Source organism: Danio rerio, chromosome 8 (assembly GCF_049306965.1).
Source record: "Danio rerio strain Tuebingen ecotype United States chromosome 8, GRCz12tu, whole genome shotgun sequence".
Classification (NCBI taxonomy): domain Eukaryota; kingdom Metazoa; phylum Chordata; class Actinopteri; order Cypriniformes; family Danionidae; genus Danio; species Danio rerio.
Window position 1 is genome coordinate 42294881 of NC_133183.1, and position 26239 is coordinate 42321119.

Below are 26239 nucleotides of genomic sequence, written 5' to 3' on the forward strand. Positions count from 1 at the left end.
TATTTGTATTTTACATGTTGATACATTGTGGATGGGTCACATTTTTATATTAAAATTCAAAAAGTGATTTTACAAACTTTCCAGATAGCATAGGAATGTGGGCCACTTTAGGCAGCTATGCGGCACTGCTGGTCTTCCTTTGGCCCAGGCAAAAAAAACCTGAAGTGATCCACCTATACAATGGCAAAATGCATACTGTATATGGGCCATTTAAGGCAAAGATTTGGCATTCATGGCAAAATGTATAGGGTTTTCTGGAGGTTATCTGTGTCTAAACCTAAAGTGGCTCCCATGTGTAGGTGTGTGGCCTAATTATCTTAAGACATATGTGAGCCACTTTTGGGGATTATTTGGAAAAGTAAGCGGTCATAAAAGGGGTGATAATTAAAGTTGTCAAACCGTAGCTCTTTGACATGGCAGATATGGGTAGTAATATATTCTGTAAAACTTTTCATTGTAAATTTACAGAATAATACTGGCAGCTCGGTGGTCAGCCACACACTGTGTTTTACAGTCCACTCCTATAGTTTACATTCACAGTATATATATAAAAAAAATTATATATTAAAATACATTTTACACAGTTTTTACAGCTCCAACATTTAATATTTGATAATTTATTTAGGCTTCTGTATCTGTTAAATTGTCCACTGTTGAATATACTACACTTTTTCTTTTCAATTGTGATTTTTAAAGCATTTATTAGCCCTCGGCTATGCAGAGGCTATTATAAATCAAAATATGAGTGCACATAGTTTTTGTTAGAAAATGCAGTCGTAAATGTATAAACAGTCGACAAGTACTGGAGAACAGATGTAAGGCATTGATTAAAATTAGTTTTTAGTCATTCTCATCTAGGTCATTTTCAACTCATTTAGTTTTGCCTTCATTCATTTGTGTTTTCAGTCGTGACATAAAGCTCGAGTCTTCAACACATGATTTATTACAACACATTTTTAAACATAATAGTTTAACTAACTAATTTCTAACAACTACTTTTTTATTTTTGCCATAGTGACAGTCAGTGCATAATATTTTATTAGTTATTTGCAAAATGTCCCTTTAAGTAATCTATAGTCTTTGATTCAGATTAAAGTGTAATAAAGATCAAAGACTTCACAAGGTTATGTTAACTAGAAAAGTTAGAAGTCAAGTTATTATATAACTGGTTGTTGTGTAGATAATCAAAAAAATATACAGTAAATATTTCTTAAGCAAGCTAATAATATCTGAACTTAAAATTGCTTTTATGCAATACAAATCGTAAGAAACTCCAGAAGAATTGTTTATTTAATAAGAAATACAGTGAAGAATTCTTTGGTTTGTTGGAGATCACTCATAAAACATTATTTTAAACTAATGGGATGGCAAATGAAAATTGACTTCAACTGCAGCTGTTAAAGTTTACAGGTGCAAAATGTACATTGATGTACTTGAATGTTAGAAATGTGTTATCCAACTACAATACAAAATAACTTGTCAAATAAATTAACAAGGAAGATTATTTTGATTTTGTAATTTAATTAGCTTGTTTATGAAGACTGGAGAATGATGCATGAAAAAAAAACTAATAAAATAAATGTTTAAGTATTTTGTGATTTGTGATGTATGCTAAAGTGTGCCCCCTAAAAGTACAAATGTCACTCTGGTCTTGAATCGCCACCGAAGGGCACCCTCTGCTTAAAACATATGCTGGATAAGTTGGCAGTTCATTCCGCTGTGGTGACCCCGTTTCAATAAAGGGACTAAGCCAAAAAGAAAATGAATGAATGAATAGTTTAAAGTGATACATTGTCTGGATTGTGGTTGTATTATGGTACAGATATCTTGTAATAAACTGCCAGTACATTTTTTTTTTGTTATTTTACAGACTTATTTCCATATATACAGTACATATTTTTTCAAACTACTAAAATGTCAATAAAAGTCACTTTGTTAAACTGTAGAGTTGAATTTTCCACATCAAAAGTTGACAGAGCAGAGATCAGCATGTCATAATTCTTTTAACACTTGTAATTAATAAACAGAAAACATCTGAGAAACTCCAAATACAGAAATTGTTAATTAAAAAATATTTTTAAAGTGTAATATAGTCAGTCATTTATAAAATTATAAGTAATAAAAAAGTTATGTCATAATTACATGCATTTTTATTCTAAATATCCCTGATTATATGTTATTTTTTAAATTGTTTGATATGTCTTCTGTAAGTTTTGTTAAAAAATGAAAAATAAAATAAAAAATACATTTTGTTGTTTGAATATTCTTTTTCGTGTTTAACCCATTTAAAATTAATCATTTTACACATGATAAACAAACACAGGTTAATGATGCTATGCAGTATGATTTATTCAGTCAAAGCTGTGGCTGAACTTGCAGCACATTATAGTAACATAAATGCATCCTTATGATGAATAACAGAATTATAATTAGTAAGTATGAACCGCGTATGAATATTAGGCAATCAAAAAAAAAAAAAAAGCCATTTAGATAGAAGTCTCAAAGTTACTATAATGTTCATCAAGTGCTATCAAAAACTATTTTTTAAAGTTTGATAAAAGGGAAAAAGTATCGGTGGAAAAAAGCAAACTTTGCTCTTGGTGCAGAAAGCCTTGACTAACATTATTAGTGAACTTCAGGGGTAAAAGAGAGAAAGAAAAAAGGACATGAGGTTGAAAAGTGCGGAACAGGGCTCTTTTAATCATGTCAGCTTTTTCTGCCCAGGCTTGCAGGAAAGGTGCATATTGTAAACCTTTTCACTTTTCAATGCTGTGTTAGACTACTATTTCATTGTTTCTATTGGACCACCGCAGGAGTGTGTGTGTGTGTGTACATGCACAGGTGTTTGAACTATGTGAGTATCTGCGAAGAAGCACCCAGGGGTTTAGTTCAGTAAAGCACCGCTGCCACATTCAATCTCTGGCCCTCCATCACCCAGAGCTGCCATCTAGTTCACACTAGGGCATCAAAGACAAGAGTCTCTTCTCCCTCTCTCTTCACACACACACATTTAAATTCAGACTATCTATTGCATGGTAAAAGGTTACAATAGGGAAAAATGTAAGGTCTTAAATTCCGGAGAAAAACGAAAAATTAAAAGTCTGAGTTAAAAAAAGACAATGAAAGTTAGATGAGCGTCAACAAAGGTGGGAAAGTTACACAATTTGGAAGTTAGATCTATATACGTTATGGATATTTATTAATTACTAATCAAAATGACATTGGTCCTTTGACTCTTGTACTGGTAGTTCTTTCTCCTTTTGAAACACAAGGTACTATTTTGATCATTCACATTGGAATTTAAATAAAAACCATAAAAGAGAAATAAATTTAAATATTTTAATTTATTTTTTCTTTTAATTTTTCTTTATTTTTTTTCTTTTATTTTTTTAAATAACAAGCCCAAATATATTGTTATTATTGCTTTATTAACAAGAACAAGCATGTACAGTTTCAATATACAGCAAGTGTATTTCACATAAGTATTTAGAGAAAACATTCTTTGTTCTTAAACTATAATACGCTATTTAAAAAATATATAAAAATATATGCACAAATAAATAATTTATACACACTTTAACAAATATAGTCTACTATTGATTTTTATTGATTTTATTGATACTATTGTTGTTTTGATTGTCGGGTACGTGTGAATCCAGATTGAACACACCACACACTCCTTAAATCATTTTTCTTATATAAACTGTTTATATTTTCATATAAACATATAAATATGTATCTCTATGCAAGGCTGGATTCATTGTTTTTTGACATCTTTGTTTTGGTTACATTGATTTTTTTTTTTTAAGAAAAAATGTGTTGTTCTCTAGAAAGGTCATAAGAGTGAAATAAATCTTTTTCTATATCAATTTTATTTTATCCAGTTTTTAGGAAATTACATAAAACAATTTCTAGATGAAAAAGCCAAGATTTGCATAAATTTAAACATTTAATTGAGTCAGATGTCATAAGACATATATGACATTATAGGATATTACTTTATAGGTTGTTTGGACTAACCAGTCAGTACACTAATCTACAGTAGACCACATTACCCTAATATGTTGTTGTTTTAATCACTTTGCAAATACCTAAGCGAAAATCCATAATCAACATTTTTATTATTGTTATTATTTTTTATATAATAACTTTCAAGAAATTACGGAAGCCAAGAGAGCTCAAATGAGCTACAGGTTAAGAAAACACAAGTAAACAGAAAAATGCTAAGAAACTGAGAAAACATCTTTATCAATTTTACAACACACACACTCAAATAAATAAATAAATTTAAAAACATTTAAAAAATCATCAGTTTTTTTGCTCATTCAAATTTGAAATGAGCTGTAACAACACAATTTTTGAGATTTCATTGGGACAACTCACTTTTTTATGTTCAATCCACAAAAATTTGTTAAGAGTGTTAAGTTAACTTAATAAATTTGTGTTGGGACAACATAAATGAATTGTGTGGAACCCTGTATTTTTAACAGTGCAGGTACATGCAAACCCATGGGACCCTAAAAAACAACATAGGCCCAAGAAAACGCAGCCCTAAGGTATATACATTTTTATAGATTGCAAATTATGTAGTTCGTATGGTTGCATTTTTTGTCTTTAAAGCAAATGATACTGGGCGGTATGATGCCATTCTTTTTGCACTAACTTTGCAAAAACTGCAAAAAACATAGCTCCTGGGATATATTTGGCGCTCTCCAGAAATACATATAGGTCTACATTTTCAGAATGAGCCTGGGTTACCAAAAAGCGAAGAACCAGGCTACTTTCTGTTTAGAATCAGCAGTTCATTTAACGTTAATCATGCATGTTTTCAGATTATTAGGGCTAAAAATAAACAACTTTCAAGCAAGCAGGGCATTCATTTGAAAAATATATACACAATAATATCTCAACTTTCTGACATACTGCACATTTCTAAGTGTTTAACCTACTATATACACAGTTCAAAATAAGTGGTCTTATTTTTGCCCCACAAAAAGGTAAAAAGTGCTTCCATTTGTATTTGACAAGGTCATACATAATGCGGTAAAGTTGGATGGTTCCTGACAGTATAGCAGACTGGGCACTGTAAACCTTTTGTGCTGATTTTACCTTCCAATCTAGATTTTTAAGCTTTCTCTCAATGTCCTCAAGTTTAATGCTACTTCCAGTAATAGAAGACATTTCAGTCAAAGTAAGTTCCAGTGGAGTTCCTTTTAAAACCTTTAAGACCATCTATTCAAGACTCTTGATTGGATGGAGATGCATTGGGATGCTGCAAGTGCAATTTTAATGGGTCAAATGTGAAACGCTGAACCTTGTACGGTTTATTGTGATGGGCTGTTTTATGATTATAACTGCCGTGATTACTCTTCCATTACTCTCGTTTTCAATTACCAAAACTCATAATGTTTCCCGGGATGCTTTTATTTCATTCGGATTTGTTTATTTTCATTGCTTCCTGAAGGCCTGGACAAGGACGTCTTCTTAATTCAGGAGGCATAAATACACGGGAGTATAATACAGTTTTTCGAAAATCCCCAAGTCATTCTGTGCTCACCTCCCTGATGATTTGACATCAGTAGTCATAAGAGACGACGCTTGATAAACGGAAGCCATTTGCCAGACAGCGACTGAAACTCCCCCCACCTGATGAGAAGCTTCAGTGTTGCTGCTGATTTATGATGTCAGAGCTCCAGAAAGGGCACGCAGAAGCAGGAAGAGATTCATTAGGAAGCCTGTCCAGGTTTTTAGTGAAGTCCAAGAGAGACGCTTGGAATACTGATGGGTCCTCTGATCTGTGCCTGTCTTGTCCTTAAAATCTCACTTAAATAAAGCTTCCTAAAAGCCTCACACTGGCGATGGGGACCAATAATTGAGCACTTTAATGTGACGACAATGATCGATTGTGAAAACACGTCAAAATTGGCTCCAGAAGGTGGATTGGTTCTGATCAGGTTTCATCACAATGTTAGCTTACGCTACATGGCTAACCTGCTCCAAAGCAGGTTTATTCTGGAATCGGGATTTTTTTCTGAGTTCACAAACCCACACTGGACCAATCAGCTGTGAGTAAAGTAGCATACAATGGATACAACAAAGCCACATCCAGACCCATGTTTCTTTTTTGTTCCAAATTAAAGTTATTAAAAACAATAGCAAGGTGTTTTGAGTCACACTAGATTTTTTTCTTGCTACTGTAATACTTGGTAACACTTTAGATTAGGTATTCACAATTCACAGCATTAACAATGTATATTATAATTTAAGCTATTAATAAGATCATACTTTAAAACTACTAATGGACATTTATATATTGATAATTGGCAGATGATTAGCCAATTGTTATTAGCATGAATTGTGACCTAAACTAAAGCATTGCCTAATAATTTCTTTATTATATGAATTATAAGTATCCATATATTATATATTCAAATTGTCAATTAAAATTACTAATGCCCTTAAATAATTTTAAATGTACCTTTCATGAGATCACACTTGGCGTCACAGTGGCACAGTGGGTAGCATGATCGCTTAACAGCAAGAAGGTCACTGGTTTAAACCCCGGCTGGGTCAGTTGGCATTTCTGTTTGGAGTTCCCGTGTTCGCGTCGGTTTCTTTTGGCTGCTCTGGTTTCCCCCACAGTCCAAAGACATGCGGTACAGGTAAATTGAATAAACTAGCATAGTTTATAAGTGCAGTTTAGTTAACTGAAGTAGTGTACTGTATGTGTGTAAATGCAAAAGTATAGTAGTTTCCCAGTGTTGGGTTGCAGTTAGAAGGGCATCCGCTGTGTAAAACATATGCTGGAATAGATGGCAGTTCATTTCGCTGTGGCGACCCCTGATTAATAAAGGAACTTAGCCAAAAAGAAAATAAATGAATAAGTTCACACTGATTAATAATAAAGTTTGTTTGACATGATATCTTGGGAGATAGCCCTGAGCACAAAAGATCCTTGAGCCCAGTGCTCTCTCCAGTTTCATCAGAAGAGAGGGTAGCCTAAGCTCAGGTTGGTCTCCTGAGTTCAGCCTATTCTTTGATTATCAGGGGTTGCCACGACAAAATGAACCGCCAACTATACCAGCATATATGGTGAATGCCCAGTACTAAAACACTCATATACTGTGCCAGTTTGGTTTATTCAATTCACTTGCACCCAATGTCTTTGGACTGTGGGAGGAAATCAGATTACCTAGGGGAAACCTATGCGACCACAGGAAGAACATGTAAACTCCTCACAGCACCGCCAACTGGCCCAGCCAAGACTCAAACCAGCGGCTTTTGCTCTGAGGCAACAATCTTGGAAAAAGGGGGAGGAGTGAGAGTGGATGGAGTGATTCTTTGAGGTGAAGATGACTAAGGTACAAAAATCTGATTATTTATGTGCGTTTGGATTAATCTGATTATGAGCCGTGGTCATTCATAAGCATGTGATTCTCTTGAAATCAGTTTATAAATAAATTTTATGTACATGTTATAGGGCTGTAACGATACATGATATGAAATCGAAATCGCGAAATCACTCAGATCTACGATCCTATGTCGCGATGTAATAAGGGAGAATCGCGACACACCCCGTGACTACCTTTCCAATAACGTCACGCGTGCCTGCTAAAGTTGAGCTAGTTGAAGAAGAATGCGAGGAAATACTTTTTTTTCGCTCGACATTACGAGCACTGCTCCGTTTAAGTCCTCGCAATAAACGTTTAGCCGGGACAGCTCGCATGGAGCTCTTATAAAGGGACCGTCTGAATGTGTCAGGAATATCAAAAACAAAACCAACGTAACCCCGCTTGACAACAGACAACGGCAGAAACATTGCCAATGCTGTTAAAGCATTGTTGTTAATGTGGCTGCGCAGAGAGGGATGGGCGTTCACCAGATGCCCCGACTCCTCTGCAGAGGAAACTTTTCTGTAACCGTGCTGTGCGCTTTCTGTTTAAAGGACGAAGCTTTCAGTTAAGATGGACACAGTTTCTGTAGTTATACTTTATTTAGAGATAAAGGTATATGGCTCTACATATAATCACTCTATCTTGCTGGAGTTTATAGCCGTTTCGCTTTACTTCAGGACGCATTAATGCCGCTCTGAAGGTCTAATCGCTGTTTTAAGTTATCCAGAACTGTGTGAATGTACAAATCTTAAATATCACAATAGTATTAAATATTACAATTGTAACAACACAGACAGCAACACTTATGCACAATCGATACCCAGCTAATTCAGTCGTTTCATAAGAGGACCGCGCCTCTTCTTTTTTCCTTGTCAACATAAAGGCTGTGAGGTGCGCCTTGTTTTCGGCTTATAAAGCATGTATTCACATTAATGCAATAGCATATTTAAACAACAAAACTGTTTACAAAAACTCTACATATGCGCGCGTTGTTGTTGTTGTCTTTTCATCACGCAGCGCGCGCACTTGAACCGCGAGGGAGAGAGAGGAAACCATCAGGACATATTCTTTAAAATAATGATTTCTATTAAAAATGTAAAAGGTTTTGTGATTATAATAATTACAGCGGGGCATTAAATAAATGCATATTTTCCGTGAAGCGGGCAATTTGAGGAAGTCTGCGGTATTTATTTGACGGAAGAAAAAACATGATTGGAAAAAAACAGCCTATGCCGGTTGTTAAAAAGAATCAGTCAGTATTTTCGTTTTGTAATATAAATTAATTATTTAAATGAAAATAATTTAGTGCAGTCCTACTTATTTTATTCATTTTATTTAGATTATTCTGCTCTTCTGTGCTAAACACTGCAGGTGCGTGAAGATGCTCAGTTGTTCTGTTCTGTTATTAATATGCTAGCATTTAAAAATAAATCAGTATTTTAAAATGCAATATTTAATGTGTCAGACACAAAATAGACACGTCAATTTGTTTAATATAAAATTAATAGTAATCTGACCAGTTAACCGTTAATAACCGATAAATGAGCGGCGGTTGTCGGTTAGCAAAATTAACCGAAATGAGCATCCCAAGTAGTCATTTAATTTACTTTTTTCATGTAAGAGAACTTGATTGAAAAAGAATTTTCAACATGCTTGAACCATCTACACAATGGAGTTTAGTTCTGTTTGGTTTTTCAACAGTATTTTGTTACAAAGAAAACAAGTGATATAGCTTTGGCTATTTATTTATTTTATATATGGCTATTTGTATTGTTCATAATTTGCATAGTTAATATTGTTCTTTGATGTTTAGTTTATAAAGATTTTTCAAATGTTATTTATTAAAAAATAGTTTTAAAAATCTTTTTTTTTTCACCCCACACGAAAAAAAAAAAAAAATCGTGATTACGAACCGAATCGTGGGTCAAAAATCGTGATATGAACCGAATAGTGGGTTTGGTGTATCATTACAGCCCTAACATGTTATAATAATAAAAAAAAAAACTAAAAAAAAAACATTTTATTTATTCTTATTTTATGATAAATGTGACTATGCCCTAAAAGGGCTTCATTCAGAAAGTGACACCAGTGGCTATGTGAACGTTCGAGGTTACTAAAGTAACCCTTCGTTCCCCGAGGAGGGGAACGGAAGCACTAAAAGTGGATTTGATGTTCTAAATCCACATATGGGAGATTCGGTTCAAAAGCTACTTGTCTGAAAGAGTATTGAACGGGCCAATGAAAGCAATGAATTGGCAGCGTAAGCTTGCGCAGGTGTGCTGCATCGCCAATTAACTGAGCATATAAGCACACCTGGCGCCAGCAAACGCTATCCTTTTTAAGCTGAAGAGACTTTTAACAGCTAAGGGACAGTCATTATGGCGACGGAGTATAGTGCTTCCGTTCCCCTCCTCGGGTTTTTAGTAACCTCGAACGTTCCCCTTCAGGGGGAACTCCAGCACTATAAGTGGATTTGATGTTCTAAATCCACGTATGGGAGTCCATTAAAAGCGCCATAATGACTGCACCTTACCAATGCCTCTGATGAGAGGGCAGTCAGGCAAGCGTGATGCACCCAAATCATGGAAGGCGTGGTCCTCCAACGTGCCCTTGGCCCTAACTTATTCCCACTTCAAAGAAGCTTTACGGAATAGGTATATTTTTTTGGGAGTCGCTAGCGTCTAGATAATTCTAGGAAAATATGACAGTACGTTGGGAAGCGTGCAATCTCGGTAGGGAGGACGCTGCGGAGACCATCCGCACCCAATAGGGAGACAAATGGAATTACAAATGGACTAACCCTAAGAAGGGGGAGTGCGCATAAAAGGTGGTTAGCGAATAGGGAAGGCACGGGTCCACCCAGGGGGGGAACTTAACCGTGGCGGAAAAAGCATATGGGGATCACCAGCAGTGATCAGCGCTTGCAGGGTTACTACCTGATCTCTAAGGGAGTGGTAGGAACTTTGAGCACATAACCCAGGGTTCAGGATAACGTGAGAAAAACCCGGCCCGAATTTCAGGCACGAGTCACTGACCGAAAATGCCTCCAGGTCCCCGACCCTCTTAATGGAGGCCAACGCGACCAGCAGAGCTGTCATCAGGGACAGAAATCTTAGGATACTGAATCGAGCGGCTCGAAGGGATCAAATCGCAGGCTCGTGCGAGGGCGAGATCCCAAGAGGGCATGAGAGGGGGGCGAGTTGGATTAATTCGACTAGTGCCTCTGAGGAACCGGATGATGAGGTTATGCTTTCCCACGGTGCTGCCAGCCACCGCGTCATGGTGAGTGGAGATGGCGGCAACGTAAACCTTGAGAATGGAGGGTGACAGCCTGCTATCCAGCTTCTCTTGAAAGAAAGAGAGCACAACACTGATCTGGCAAGATCCGGGGTCTTCTCTGCGAGAGACACACCATTCAGTGAATAGACTCCACTTCAGGGCATAGGCGCGCCTTGTGGAGGGGGCTCTAGCCTGAGTGATGGTATCAACCACCACGGGCGGCAGGTTACCTAAGTCTTTCTCGAGTCTAGGGACCACACGTGGAGGTTCCAGAGATCGGGGCGAGGGTGCCAGATGGTGCCTTGTCCCTGAGAAAGTTGGTCCTCTCTCAAAGGGATCTGCCATGGGAGGGCCGTCGCGAGGAGGGAGAGCTCTGATATCGAGGTCCGGTTGGGCGAGAGGGGCACAACTAACAGAATCTGCTCCTCATCCTCCCTGACTTCGCACAGTAACTGCGCGATCAGGCTCACTGGGGGAAATGCATACTTGCGTATGCCCCGAGGCGAGCTGTGGGCCAGTGCATCTGTGAGGGAATAAAACAACTGGCAATGAGCGTTCTCAGGGGAAGCAAACAGATCGATCTGTGTCTCTCCGAATCGCGCCCATATCAGCTGGACAGACTCGGGGTGGAGTCTCCATTCTCCAGAGTGAATCTGCTGCTGTGAGAGCGCATCGGCTGCACGATTGAGCATACCTGGGATGTGAATGGCGCGCAGCGACTTCAGCCGCGGGTGACTCCAAAGGAGCAGACGGCGGGCGAGTTAAGACATGTGGCGAGAGCGCATACCCCCTATGCGGTTGATATACGCTGTTGCCGCTGTACTGTCCGTCCTGACCAGCACGTGTTGTTGCTCCAGCACCGGAGAAAAACGGCGGAGAGCAAGGAACACTGCCAACAGCTCTAGGCGATTGTATGCCAATGCAGCTGGGCACCTACCCACAGGCCCGCAGCTGCATGCCCGCGACACACGGCTCCCCAGCCTGTGCTGGAAGTATCTGTTGAGACAACAACATGACTGGACGCCTGTCCCAGAGGCACACCGGCCTGCAGGAACGAGGGGTCGTTCCAGGGGCTGAGGGTGCGGCGACACAGCGCAGTAACAGAAACTCTGTGTGTGCCTGCATGCCATGCGTGTCTTGGAACTCGATCTTGAAGCCAGTGCTGAAGTGGTCTCATATGGAGCAGTCCGAGCGGCGTGACAGCAGCAGCAGAAGCCATATGCCCCAGGAGCCTCTGAAAATATTTCAGGGGGACCACTATTTTGCTGTCGAGCTCCCTCAGACGGTTCAGCAGCAGGCGAGCGCGCTCTCCGGAGAGGCGCGCTACCATGGTGACCGAGTCCAGCTCCATTCCGAGAAAAGAGATCCTCTGCACCGGGGCGAGTTTGCTCTTTTCCCAGTTGACCTGCAACCCCAATAGGCGAAGATGCCGGAGCACCTCGTCTCTGTGCGCAGTCAATTGCTCCCGAGAGTGGGCTAAAATCAGCCGATCGTTGAGATTATTGAGTATGCGGATGCCCGCGAGCCGAAGGGGCGCTAGGGCACCCTCCGCGAGTTTGGTGAAGACCCCGCGGAGACAGAGAGAGCCCGAAGGGGAGGACCTTGTACTGCCATGCTCGACCTTCGAACACAAACCGCAGAAACTGACGGTGGCATGGAAGAATGAAGACATGAAAATACGCGTCCTTCAGGTCTATGGCTGCAAACCAATCCTGAGGGCGGACGCATCGGAGGATGCGCTTCTGCGTAAGCATTCTGAACGACAGCGGTTCAAAAAGCGCAGATCTAGGATTGGCCGTGACCCACCCCTCTTTTTGGGTACGATAAAGTACGGGCTGTAAAACCCGCTCTCCATCTCGGCTGGAGGTACCGGCTCGATTGCACCCTTCGCCAGGAGGGCAGCAATCTCCTCTTGCAAGACAGGGGCAGACAGGGGATTGACCCTGGTGAAATACACGCCCGTAAACTTGGGAGGCCGTTTCGAGAACTGAAGTTCGTAGCCGAGTCTGATCGTGCGTATGAGCCACCGCGAGGGGCTGGCCCGCGCTAACCAGGCAGGCAGAGCCCCCGCTAATGACGTCATCGCAGCAATCGCTGGCGTACCTGCGGAGGGGCAGCGCAAAGCGGGTGTGCTGATCCGGGGAGTGCGAGGGTCCCACAGAAGAGCTGGAGGAAAGCGAGTTAGCGATTTCATTTCATGATAGTAAAATGTGCTGTTGGAAATGGCGCCCCGCCCTCCAGCGGGGAAGAGCAATTTCCCTCTTCTCCAGATGACCTGTCCCAGGGACGCTTCGCGGTCCGTTGCCGGACTTAGCGGCGTTCTGGGCAGGGGGAGCTGCCTGCTTCCGAGGTGCTCGACCCGCTTGCTTCGCCAGAGGCGTGTGCGGTGGCGGTGCAGCTCTCGTAGGCGGGCGCCTTCGGCGAGGAGCAGGTATGGATGGCACGGCGGGCGGAGCGGGCTTACGGATCCGCCGATAAGACATCACCCATCAGACTGCTCTCTCACTGCCTCGAATTCCTGGGTGAATTCGCAGACGGTGTCGCCGACCAGCTTGGTTTTGACAGCGCTCACCTGCCCGAAGGGGGCGAGCGGGTCCGGATCATTGTCGGACAATGAAAGCCCACCCTCCAATGCCGCGGAGGACATCTGATCTCCGGTGTCAGCGAGCGTGAGAGCTACCATCTGATTAGACGGATCACTCCCAGTACCCGAAGCTTGGTTGGAGCGCTTGGAGGAGCGAGAGGTCCGTGAGCCCTTAGGCGGCGGATTATCTCTCGCTGGAACCCTCAGATCTGCCCGAGCGCCCTCTGCAGAGCAGGAGGCGACTAGGGTGGCTCAACTGCGCGACAGTCATGGCATCGCAGTGACGACATGAACCGCCCCGAGCACCACATTAACATGCTGGACCCCCAAACATGTAATGCAGTGATCGTGCCCATCATCCGGAGCCAGGAAACCCCCGCAACCAGAAATGCACAGTCGGAGCGCCATCCTGAAAAGGACGTGCTGCATGACTGTGTTGCTCTTTTAGGAAAACTGCAACAATACGCACTGCTCTGGAGGACCGGACCCAAAGGGACGCCAGGCAAGGGAGAAAACCCAGCTCGACCGTCTGCCGCTGCTAGGACTCGCTCTGGACCGGGAGACACTCGTTCGCTCGATGTGGCTGTAGACAGCAAGAGGAACCCTCATGAAGCTCGATCAGAAAAGTCTCTGAAGCGAAAAGGATAGCGTTTGCTGGTGCCAGGTGTGCTTATATGCTCAGTTAATTGGCGATGCAGCACACCTGTGCAAGCTTACGCTGCCAATTCATTGCTTTCATTGGCCCGTTCAATACTCTTTCAGACAAGTAGCTTCTGAACCGAATTTCCCATACGTGGATTTAGAACATCAAATCCACTTATAGTGCTGGAGTTCCCCCCGAAGAGTTCCTTATTGCTTGTTCTCTTTCTCTTACATGGGTAATGTAAACAGATTCAATGATTCAATGCACCAATATAATCACAGCAAAATTATCCTTTGTTTATAAGCAAAAAATATGTTGCAAAACATTTGTAGTGATACACTTTAACAGAGAAAATGCATTCAAAAATTTTCAATTCATCATCATTTATGACTTGTTTTAGACCAGTTTGAGGGTTTTTTTCTTCAGTTGAACACAAAAGAAGATACTGTTAGGTGCAAAAAACAACTTTTGACTTCCATAATATTTTTTGTTCCTACTATGGATGTCAGTGATTACTTTTTTCCCAACATTCTCCAGTAACCTTTTCCCAACAAGAAGGAATTACATAAAATTTTGAATCTTTTGAGTGGTTTTAGGTAAATTATCCCTTCAAAGGACAACCAGATGCTATACAGAAATAACAAGAAAAAAAAAAAAAAAAAAAAAAGTACTGTCAGCATAGTTGCTAATTTGTATACCATACTTTATAGGACCAACCCAGGCAGTATAATGCTACAAACTTCCAGAAATGTCAAAAAAGTTGTCAAACTGCATGAGAAAATGTTGGATAAAAGGCACAACAGTGATATCAGAAGGCATAAATAAAAGGAAAGCACCTATGAATCACAAGCTGTGGGTAACTTTTAATTAACTTTATTTGTATTTTTTACAGTGTACACTGTGTGCAGTGATCTGGCTATCGAACAGTACATTTGAATAGATCCCCTTCATTGCATGAAATTGAAGTACAGAATGACTTGTTCTGCATTACCTTGAACATTGTGAAATCATTCATCACAAACTTTTTTTTTTTTTTATCAGAAAAAAAGAAAGAAAATGTCTCCAGCTTTCTTAGACAACCTAGAAAGTTTTGTTTTCCTCTAAGAGGTTTCATTACAAGCTTTTTACATGGAATAAAAAACGAAAAAGCAAGTAATTTATAATATTTTCTATAACACTTTATTTGAAAGAGTTGTTCATTTTTTCCCTCCAGACATGACACATTTATAATCATGACATGATGTACTGTATATGACTTTCAGTGGAACAATGATTAGGCATTATTATTTCTCAGTAAAATGTCAATATACTAATTTCTAATGACATGTAATGTCATCTAATGACAAATTAAATTTGTACCATTGTAGTTGAGGTCAAGAAGAACATTATTGATGCTGTTATAAAATGCACAAGGCAATAATAATGGCCTTTTGACAATTATGTTTATGACAGATTTATGACAGTATCCAAGCAGGCACACAACATTATAAGACAGTAATATTGGGTTAGATTTAGGTCATGATGTCAGGTGACCAAAATTCAATGTCTAACCAGTGTCTAAGGACGACGTTATTTTGATGTCCAATAACAAAATGGCGACAAAATGGCGTTGATATTTGGTTGATTTTAGGTTGTGTTGGAAAGTGACCAATATCCAAAGTCTTATAGATTTCATTGTCATCTTAATTTGTCACAACATAGACATCTCAAACGATGTCATATTTGCATTTAAATCTTAGATAATGACACTTAATAAAAGTTGCATAAGTATGCATAAAAGCTCATTTATATTTATGGCATGTCATAATTATAAATGTCTTAAAACACTCCCTTCAAGTAAAGTGTTACCCTATTTTCTTACATTTAGCCCCTTTGGTAATTAAAAATGTCTATTTTTTACCCTACAAAATAAACTGCAACAAGTAAATTGACCAAACCAATGCGTTGAACTTATAACAACAGCACTCAGCGAGACTTACCAAAGGCAACTTGCCACGTCTTGTTTTGTAGATTAATGAGCGCATTACTCATTTCCACAGTCCTAATTACAGTCCTACTGCTGTATGTTATTTTTCCTTTGTGTGTGTTCATGTTTCATAATTTGCCCAGAGTTTAGTGTAATTAAGTGGCTTCTATGAGCAACCAGGCATCTGTAAGCTGCTAGTTGAGCATTAAAACCTGGCTTAATTACCCAGATAATTTCCATCATCAAACACACACACACACACACACACACACACACACACACACACACACACACACACACACACACACACACACACACACACACACACACACACACACACACACACACAGACAGACACACAGACAGACACACAGACACACACCAGAGTTGAGTCTGGAAGTTTAAAGGACAAACAGGGTCAAGTCAAAAATCGACTACAAGGTCACAACTTAGCTGTTGAGGTGAGGAGTAAGTAATGTAATTCAACAATGAAAAAACACCTAATTTTATTTACAGTCGATATTTGTATTGATCTTGTTTTAAGAATACAATTCTATGCAAGATCAGATTTTATAAGATCATTTAGGTTTTCTTTTTCTGACTTAGTTAGTAAAGCTTAATGTTTGGCATATTACCTTTACAAATTTAATCAAAGGTTAAAACCAGTCTTGTATTTTTAAGACTTTATTTAGCTGAATAAACTTTATTTAAGTTTGCTCATTTAAAAAATGTTCAATCACGCTAATACTTGTTCATAATTTACACTGAAAATACTCTTTGTCTAGTGCAAGTTACTGAATAGTCTTATGTCTAGCCAAATATCTTATTGATCTTGTTAAAAAAAAAATACTACACAAGATCAGATTGTGTAAGATTATTATAAATGTTTCAAGATTATTACAATCAAAGTAATTATTTACATTTAATACTCTGTAATTTGTAAATTGCGAGGTCCCAGAACAGATCAGGTTAACGGATCCAGCATGTTACCAGAGGAGGCAAAGGTGTCACAGACAAATGTGAAGAGGGGAGTCGCAAAAAGAAAGTAAAGAGAAAGTAGGGATGGGGGCGGTTGCGTGTGAGGAGGGAGATCAGTAAAATAAGGTGCCATTTCAGATTTTAGATGTGCCAGATTGTTCTAGTACAAATGAAATCCTGTTTAAGTCCAACCTTGTATTGTACTTTTTGTTTTTTGTTTTTCTGTGTAATAACTTTTAGTTAGGGTGGTATGGTAGCTCAGTGGATAGCACTGTTACCACACAGCGAGAAGGTTGCTGGTTCGAGTCCCAGCTGAGCCAGTGTGGGCTAACTCCTGGGGCTCCGGTTACCCCCACAGTCCAAGTGTGTGTGTGTGTGTGTGTGTGAATGAGAGAGTGTATTGGTGTTTCGCAGTAATGAGTGCTGACTGAAAGGGCATCCATTGTGTAAAACATATGCTGGAAAAGTTGACGGTATACATTCCGACTCCTGATAAATAAGGGACTTAGCCGAAGGAAAATAAATGAATTTTCAAGTTTAAGTTAAGTTTTCATATTAAAAGGCTCAGTAATCTGTTATTCTTATTTTACCATTTCTTATTTTGTAGTAACTGTAGTAACATTTGAGCTTGCTCATTAAAAATGCTCACCTATGCTTGTTCTTTCTATTTTGAGAAGCAGCAAGTAATACTTTTGCATTGTAGCTACTTTCAAGTAGGGTTGGGCCGATAGACAATGCCATTGTCCATCCCCGATGGCTGACAAACTTCACGATGCTGAGCCAACATCGCGATCCATCGCCCCACCCCACAATTATATTGATATGTAACTTATTATTTGCATGTGATCTTAATATTCAAAAGAAGGTAATGATTCGCACTCAATTGCTTCATACTGTTTTTATTTTTACTTTTTCTTACATTTTACGGGTGATCACAGACAAACAGACGTTTCGGCACAAAGCCTTCCTCAGTGTGTGACACATTCTCCAACTCCACCCTTTTATTCCACAGTCAATCACAATGTGCAATTAGTTAAACCGGCACTCTCATTTCATTATCAATTAATTAGGTGTACATCAATACAAAAAAATGATAGAATTGATAAAACTGTTAGAATTTTTTGTATTGATGTACACCTGATTAGTGATGGTGGTTGATGCACTTTATCTCTGTGGAGTGAGGTCGGAAATGGGAAGAATGTTTATTGTCATTGCTGTGAAGATTATAAGTTATTGTGTGATTAATTGATAATGAAATTAGAGTGACGGTTTAACTAATTGCACATTGTGATTGACTATGGAATAAAAGGGTGGAGTTGGAGAATGTGTCACACACTGAGGAAGGCTTTGTGCCGAAACATCTGTTTGTCTGTTATCACCCGTAAAATGTAAGAAAAAGTCAAATTAAAAACAGTATGAAGCAATTAAGTGCGAATGATTACCTTCTTTTGAATAATAGTAACGATCAGATTAACGCACCAAACCAAAGAAGTAACTAAAAAAAAACGCAAGCGCGCAGGACAAACTTTAGTAACTCTGCACATGTGATCTTAATAGCAATAACGGTCTTTTCATGAGCTGAGTGAAATTGTACATATAGCTGCCGCTTGCATGGCTAACATCATCGTGTGAAATAAATGAAGCATTATACAGTACCTCTCGCGCTTAAAATGTGTAGATTCAGAGGCAAACGCTGTTACCTGCAAACCTGCAAATGGCTTTAGTCACTTTCATAGTGGACTTGAAACACTGGAAGTCTTTTATCCACTCTTGGAAAAGTGTAAATGGTGGATTAACATTCAGCACATGATCACTAATAAGATGTGCCATTATTTGTAACAATATGTAAATCTGTCAGTGTTATTTTCATTCTCTCATCTTCAGAGCTTCACTTTTTCACAGTTGTAGCTCCTGTCATCTGAAGGCCAAAGGCATTGACTGAGTTATTGACAGCTGATATTAACCAATCATTTGCGTTCAGCTCTACAGCAGTTGGCCAAAAAGAAGAGCGCAAAGACGGGGAAAGCATTGCAGGCTTTTTTTGCTTCAGCAAGTTCACATAACAACTGTTTTAATCTGTTCCTAAGCGCTGCGTTTAGCGTTTTTAGGTGCAAAGATGCATTCTGCATAAATGTCTTCTGAATACGCGTGCGCGGTGAGGATTTTGCAGTGTACAATTAATGTGGGGCGCATATGTGTTCAAAACGGTCGAGCCATAGCATCTTTACCTGTTATTATTTCCTCATAATAATAATAAAATAAGGACGTTATCATAAAACACAATACTAATTACAGTGAACTCCAAACATACTCTTGTCTCCTCCACCAGCTGCGGGAGAAGCCATTAGAACAGCAGATCACTGCCTATTCATGCCAGAGTCCCACAAAAAAAAAAGTGATTGACAGGTGGTAATTTGTGTGTAATTTTGTTTATTTATGGTTTGGTTATGGGTAAAGCAAAGACCATGTGGGTTAGGTGGTGAAAACGGTAGGCTACAATTAATTAATTCAGATATTTAACAAAGACCCACCTACGACGACGATGCCATCATCCATGTTTCACATTAGACATCGTACTATGCCAAATTGGTCAACATCGCCCAACCCTACTTTCAAGTCTTAATTCTAATATACATCGTGGACAATATGCATGTGTGTGACCTTAATATATTTCATATAATGATCTTGTTTTACATGCGTGTCTAAGTGATTAGCACTGTCGCCTCACAGCAAGAAAGTCACTGGTTCAAGTCCTGGTTGGGCTAGTTGCCATTTCTGTGAGGAGTTTGCATGTTCTCCCCATGTTCTCGTGGGTTTCATCCAGGTGCTCTGTTTTCCCTCACTGTCTAAAGACATGCAGTAGATGAATTGATTAAACTTGATAAGTGAGTACTGAGTGTGTATGGGTGTTTCAAAGTACTGGGTTGCAGCTGGAAGGGCATCCTCTGCGTAAAACCTATGCTGAAATAGTTGGTGGTTCATTCCACTGTGGCGACCCAGGGTAAATAAAGGGACTAAGCTGAAGCAAATGAATGAATGATGTTGTTTTAAAGATTTGGTTAGTTTTAAGACAGAAAATATAATAATGTCAATTCTCAAATTAAGAGCAATTATGTTTAGTAAAAATGTAGCTTTAATACCTTTTCATACAGCAAGCATAAAGTGGTAAAAGCTAGATATAGGATAATTAGACTAAATACACTGCTTGGAATAAGTGTTATAATACTTAATTTAACTGCTTAGTTTAAAACCCTTGTTTTACCAACAGTAAAAAATAAAAATGATCATATTGTAGATTATATTGTATCAAGGCTTTGCAATCAAAAAAATGTCAATATAATTGAATTCAACAGGACAAAAACAGCCACAGACATAATGAAAAGGTAGCAAATATGCCCATAATTTCAAAGCATTGTCCCAAAATATGTGTCAAAATTAGATTTGTCACCAAAAGTCATTCCATTTGCTGGAACACAGTAATGGCTAAATTAAGACTCAAAATCACCCCTGAGTGGATCAAAACATCCCCAACCGCACACAACTCAGCTAGCAAAATGCGTGTGGCTCAAATCCAGCCAACACCAGACACACATTACATTTGGACCACATACCGCATAGAATGATGGCACTTGGGTGGTCTGCTCATGTTTGCCAGATCTAGGCCACAAATCAGCCAAAGCAATATCACATATCAGCCAGAATTCAACCAAACAAACCAGAACTGACCCAATTCTGGGCCACAGCCATGTCACCCTGCAGCCCAAGACCGGTTACACACTGAAGCTAAGCAGGGCTGAGCCTGGTAAGTACCTGGATGGGAGACCACTAGGGAACACTAGGTTGCTGTTGGAAGTGGTGTTAGTGAGGCCAGCAGGGGGCGCTCAACATGTGGTCTGTGTGAGTCCTAATGCCCCAGTAAATGTGAAGGGGACACTAAACTGTCAGTGGGCGCCGTCTTTCGGATGAGATGTTAAACCGAGGTCCTGACTCTCTGTGGTCATTAAAAATCCCATGGCACTTCTCGTGAAAGAGCAGGGGTGTAACCCCGGTGTCCTGGCCAAAGTCCCTCTATCGGCCCTTACGATCATGGCCTCCCAATCATCCCCTTCCACCGAATTGGCTGTCTATCACTGTCTCTCCTCTCCACCAATAGCTGGTGTGTGGTGAGCGCACTGGCGCCATTGTCCTGTGGCAGCCGTCGCATCATCCAAGTTGATGCTGCACACTGGTGGTGGTGTGGAGAGTCCCCCCCTCATGATTGTGAAGCGCTTTGGGTGCATGGCCATACACAATAAATGCGCCATATAAATACACATTACATTACACAGTTTGCTTTTATTCTGGCCTAGATGTGGTCTACACCTTACACTTGATGGATGTGGCAAAGTACAAAAATCCCAGCATGCATTGCAGAAGGAATACATTCTATGGTTTATTGATGCTCCAGTTTTCATTATTTGCTTTTGATTCTGCTGTTTATGTTGACATTGTTGATTTTGTCAGTTTTAGTTTAATGTTTGTGATGTTTGTTCATTTTGTTAATTGTCACGTTGACGTTGTTGACATTCATATGCTGGTTATTGATGTCTCTGTGAGCAGAAGATGAACCATAGAATTGTTTTTGCTTATAAACCTTAATAATTCTGTGGCATGTGCAAGCATGTTATTACGTTACTTCTAAAATGGATGAAATATTGGTTAACATCAGTGAATTATATCATTTCATCACAGGTTGTGCCTCACTTCATTTTATTTATTTATTTTATTTTATTTTTTTACTTGGCTTTGTTTGCTGTCATGAATAAACTTTTCAAGCAAAGGTGCAGCAGCCCAAAAGAAAATTTATATTAAGAGGTTCAGAGCCATCAGCCTAAATAAAGCAAACACTTTTCTCTAAGATGGTGACTTTAGTTTATGTGGTCCACATATATTTTAAGATAACTGGCCCACTATAGGTTAACAGCTGCATTACCCAGAGTTTACTGTACCCAATATCTGCCAAAAGTGGCCCACATTTGTCTTAAAATAACTGGGCCACATTTGCACTTATTCGTGTGAGCCACTTTAGGTTTAGACCCAGATTACCCTTAAATGACTATGCTTTTGCCAACTGTGGCCCACATTTGTCCTCCATCATTATGGCCAAATTGATCATTTTACACATTAGGCTCACATGTTGCCTTAAGTGCCAAATCTTTGACTTGAATTGACCATATATGAATTTGAATCTTTGGCCCCTCTTTGCCATTGTACAGGTGGGCTACTTTAGGCTCAATTACATTTTTTCTGGGCCGAAGGAAGACAACCAGAGCTGTATAACTGCCTAAAGTGGCCCACATTCATATGCTAAAAGTTGAATGTACTATGAAAGTAGAATGTAGCCTACTGGTCAGTTTGTTATCTGCCTTAATGACAATAGGCTACAGTTTTTAATTTAAAAATAACAAATCCTATATTTTTTTCTAATGATATATGATGTAATAAATTTGTATTTTTTTCATATTTCTTTATTCTAAATCTTTAGGAAATATTGTCACCTTAGAATTATAAGGTTCTATCTGACATTTTTATCAAAATTGAGTTATTGACATATACTTATTAAACGACAACTTATTTACATTATGTGATGTTTTTTATAAGTTGTTTACATTTTAGGACTTTTGATTTAAAAAACAAAATGGTTTATCTACAAAGTCAAACTCTAGCTTGGCTCTAAAAGGTTTTTTCTGTGAGCCAATCAGCATTTTAATGCACACACGAGGACAAATAAGGATCAGCTTTCTTTGTCCCTTCGCCGGACTGCTCCATTGAAAGTGGGAAAGACTAATTAATGTGATGATTTAGAAGCATTTTTTGACATTGAGATGAAATGAAAATGAAATTTTACATTGTTGAAAAAGAAACTAATATTGAAAAAATATATATTAATTATATTATTTTAATTATATTTATATTAATTAATTTAATTATATTAATTTTATTGTTATTCTTGAAAAGTAATGCTTCAATGAATGATCTGCCAGATACCTTATAATTCCAATTAGAAAATAAATTTTTACATATAGAAGGTTTTATCTGCATTTCCTGTGCTTTTTTATTCCAATTTGCAAATGTAAGAGAACTTTGATAATTTACAGTACATTTAGGGTCTTTGTCATGTTAATGTTAGACATATATTGTTTGCTATATGAAATGCCAAAACTTTGGAGCTTAATATTTCAAAATAATTTTGAATGCAGATAGAACCTTACAATTCAAAAGTGTCCAAGGAGACCAAGGTGAAGATGTTGGTACATTAAAAAGTGTGGGGATGATGACTACTCGGCAAACTAATCCAGCTAAAAATAGCACTTAAAATGTCACTAAAATGCAGTATTTAAATATCATAATTTAATAGAAAATGAGGCAAATAACTTCAAAAGGGTTTACTTTTTGAGAAAAAAGAACCACTCCATTAAGCTGGCTGGCTACGGGCCTGCAGGTATTTTTATCTTGCTGGACTGACAGAAAAATTGACTTGTTTTTAGCTCATTTGTTTATTTCTTGTATTTAGATGGTTATTTGTTTTGCAGTGAAGACTCATGGCCTGGTGTTTTCTCAACAGTCAATAGCTCTTTAAAGCCTGAAGACATTACTGATGAACACTGATGACACCGTTTCGCTCTGCGCCTGTATTAGTCCTTATTATCGGCACATGTCCTCTCGATGAGAGGCCATTACAGAGCCAAAAAAGAAGGCATCTGTGGGTGGAAGCTCTTAAAAGGAACCAAGTGATGCAGGGAGCCATAGAAAAGCCCTAACGAGAGCACTTCCCATCGTACTTCAGTTGCTCGGTGCCTAGAAAGAAAATAACAGGCCACTCTAGAATGACTTGTAACGGACAAAGCTCTGTAATGCGGACATCCAACAGCTGTTGCAGAAAATGCTATGGTGACTTTTTCGACAAAGCGTCCTGTGAGAGAGGTTGAAATATGATTAGCGCTAGCAAAGGGCGCCTCTAGGTAACACAAATAAGCTTAGCGGTGCCACTAGATTCCTTTAAAACTGTCGAGTTAGGAATACATTTGGAGTCTCAGCTATTCACCTTGCAGTATTCTTGAGGGCTTCTTTTTTTTGCTTTTATAAATGAACCTTTAAAAGTGGCCGGCTTTGTAAATCATTAGTTCTGTGCAGTCTCTGTAGATGAACATACTCATTTTTCAATATCATTAATTTCTGTGGGAACCCTAAACAGGCATAATGTTGTATTACGTATTGATTCTCCTCACAGCTCCTAGCATACGTTTAACTGCCTTTCTGGCTGTTTTAAGACGAGCCCACATATATCATTCACTAAATGATGCTTGTGAAAGCAAAAGCTCAATGAATTATTTTTGACAGGCCAGCACAAAGTCAATAGCCCTTATTAATTACAATTGATGTAATGTATGGCAAGAATAATACATCGGGACTTGGAGGAAAATAGCATAAGGCTATTGCTCTTATTTAAAAGGGTTGTTTGGCTTTTGAGATGAGAGCCAGAGGGGAGAGCAAGGGGAGCGGATGCAGAATCAGAAAGACAGAGGGAATCACTAAATGATTCTGATTCTTTAGCGATTTTGCGAATGATTCCTTTAGCAGTTTTGACAAATAAATTCTTGGCACATAAAGGAAATTGTACTGAATTAACTGCTCTCAGGAGTCTGTTGCCAGATGTTCAGTAAATAATAAAATAAAATAAAGAAGCACATTTCATTTTTAACATTACCGAAGGATTGTGTGACTCGAGACTCTTAAATAAATAAATAAACAAAAGTTTTTTTATTGATATGTATAATCAAATTATTATTATTATTATTATTATTATTATTATTATTATTATTATTATTATTATTATTATTATTATTATTATTATTATTGTATAACAAATAACAAATTATAATTATAATAAATTATAATAAATTAGTTATTACAAATGTTGTTTGGATTGACGCTGTGACATCAAAGTATTGCGACAGTGCTCTGAGATCAGACGACTAATTCAGCTGGTGCAGCATCTGAAGAGCACCTGCGGGAGCTGTGATGACGACACCAATATTACACGATAGGCTGAGTTCACCGCATAACAGCAACCACATGTGTTTCGGGTTTTTTACTGGACAAATTTTGATTCACAAATTTCAAAACAAATAATTCACTTTTTATACCATCTCTATCTATATCACGCTTATTAAAAGACTACACATATTTCACTGCAATAAATATTTTAAATATTTTTTTTGCAACCTTTTTATAGACTACTACATTCAGCTCCATGAACGATTTAAATTATATATTTTAGTGGATAACCTAAATATTAACTCAATTAATATTAAAGTGCTTTTTTAAAAATGCTTTTATTATCCAATATAATCTTAATCATTGTTTAAAACTTAATCAAAACACATTGTTTTGGGTTTTACATTAATATATATTGAAAAGTTTTATATATATATATATAAATGTAAACCTCTTTTTAGCACATTCAAACAAGAAGTATTAGCCCAAAGAGTGATGTTTAAACTCCAAAAATTGTGCTTATTGCTTTAATAGGCTTAACTTTTTTTTGGTTTATATTATCCTTTCGTTTCCCCTTGTTTCTCTCCTGTGTTTGTTATATATTTAATACATAATTCCCATATTGTTTAAAAATGAACTATAGTTTGTTGAGACTGTATTATGTTTTATTTGTACTGTAAATTTTTTGATGTTATAAAAAAAAAATAATAATAATGATGATGACTGCATGTGATGGGTCTTCATGACTGCTGCAACATTGAGCCCCAAAGCGTCCGGCTGTCCGGCTTGACGGCTCTGTTTTTAACTCTGCCCCCGCCTGCACTCGGCTAATCTTGCTGATCACTGGCTGCAGACATGGTTCAAGTCGAACGCATCTATTAATTCTTTTTAAGGAACCAGCTCATAAGAATCATTTGTCCAGAAATCAGGCTATACATATGTTGTGTGTGTTTTTGATTCACTTTTAAAAACCTATTCAATAGTCACATTCATTCTTAAATCTGGTGTTCGCTTGGCATGTTTTGACTCACTATCATCAGACCTCACTGGTGATATGTGTGTTTTGATTCACTTTAAAAAAACGATTTACAAGTATCATTTGTTCAGGAATCAGACAACAAGTGTGGTTATAAATCATTTTTGAAGAAAGCAGTTCAGGAGATTCAAACATTCAGGAGTAGGGCTACAACTTTAACTTGAGTGTTTTGATTCATTTTAATGAATCAGCTCATGAGAGTCAATCAGTAAGTACTACAATGTGTTTTGGATTCTTTTTAAGGAACCAGCTCATAAAAATAATTCATCCAGGAACCAGGCTACATAGGTTGTGTGTGTGTTTTAATTCACTTTTAAAAACC

The 26239-nt window shown here is 38.4% G+C and overlaps 2 protein-coding genes across 2 annotated transcripts in view; one reads left to right on the forward strand and one right to left on the reverse strand.

Annotated features, from left to right (window-relative positions):
• Nucleotides 1–26239, forward strand: part of si:dkeyp-14d3.1 — a 549509-nt gene that overhangs the window by 106324 nt on the left and 416946 nt on the right. The window lies entirely within an intron of this gene.
• On the reverse strand, nucleotides 10067–14933 carry LOC141375879 (uncharacterized). The gene is made up of 2 exons (XM_073910890.1): nucleotides 14022–14933; nucleotides 10067–13481 (listed from the first exon to the last, which is right to left on the reverse strand). The coding sequence occupies exon 2, from the start codon at nucleotides 12343–12345 to the stop codon at nucleotides 11575–11577; it is 771 nt and encodes a 256-aa protein (XP_073766991.1). The 5' UTR covers nucleotides 12346–13481; nucleotides 14022–14933; the 3' UTR covers nucleotides 10067–11574.

Bases quoted from the DNA above. Each gene is read 5' to 3' on its own strand.
- LOC141375879 (XM_073910890.1), bottom strand. From the start codon at position 12,345: ATGTCTTCATTCTTCCATGCCACCGTCAGTTTCTGCGGTTTGTGTTCG.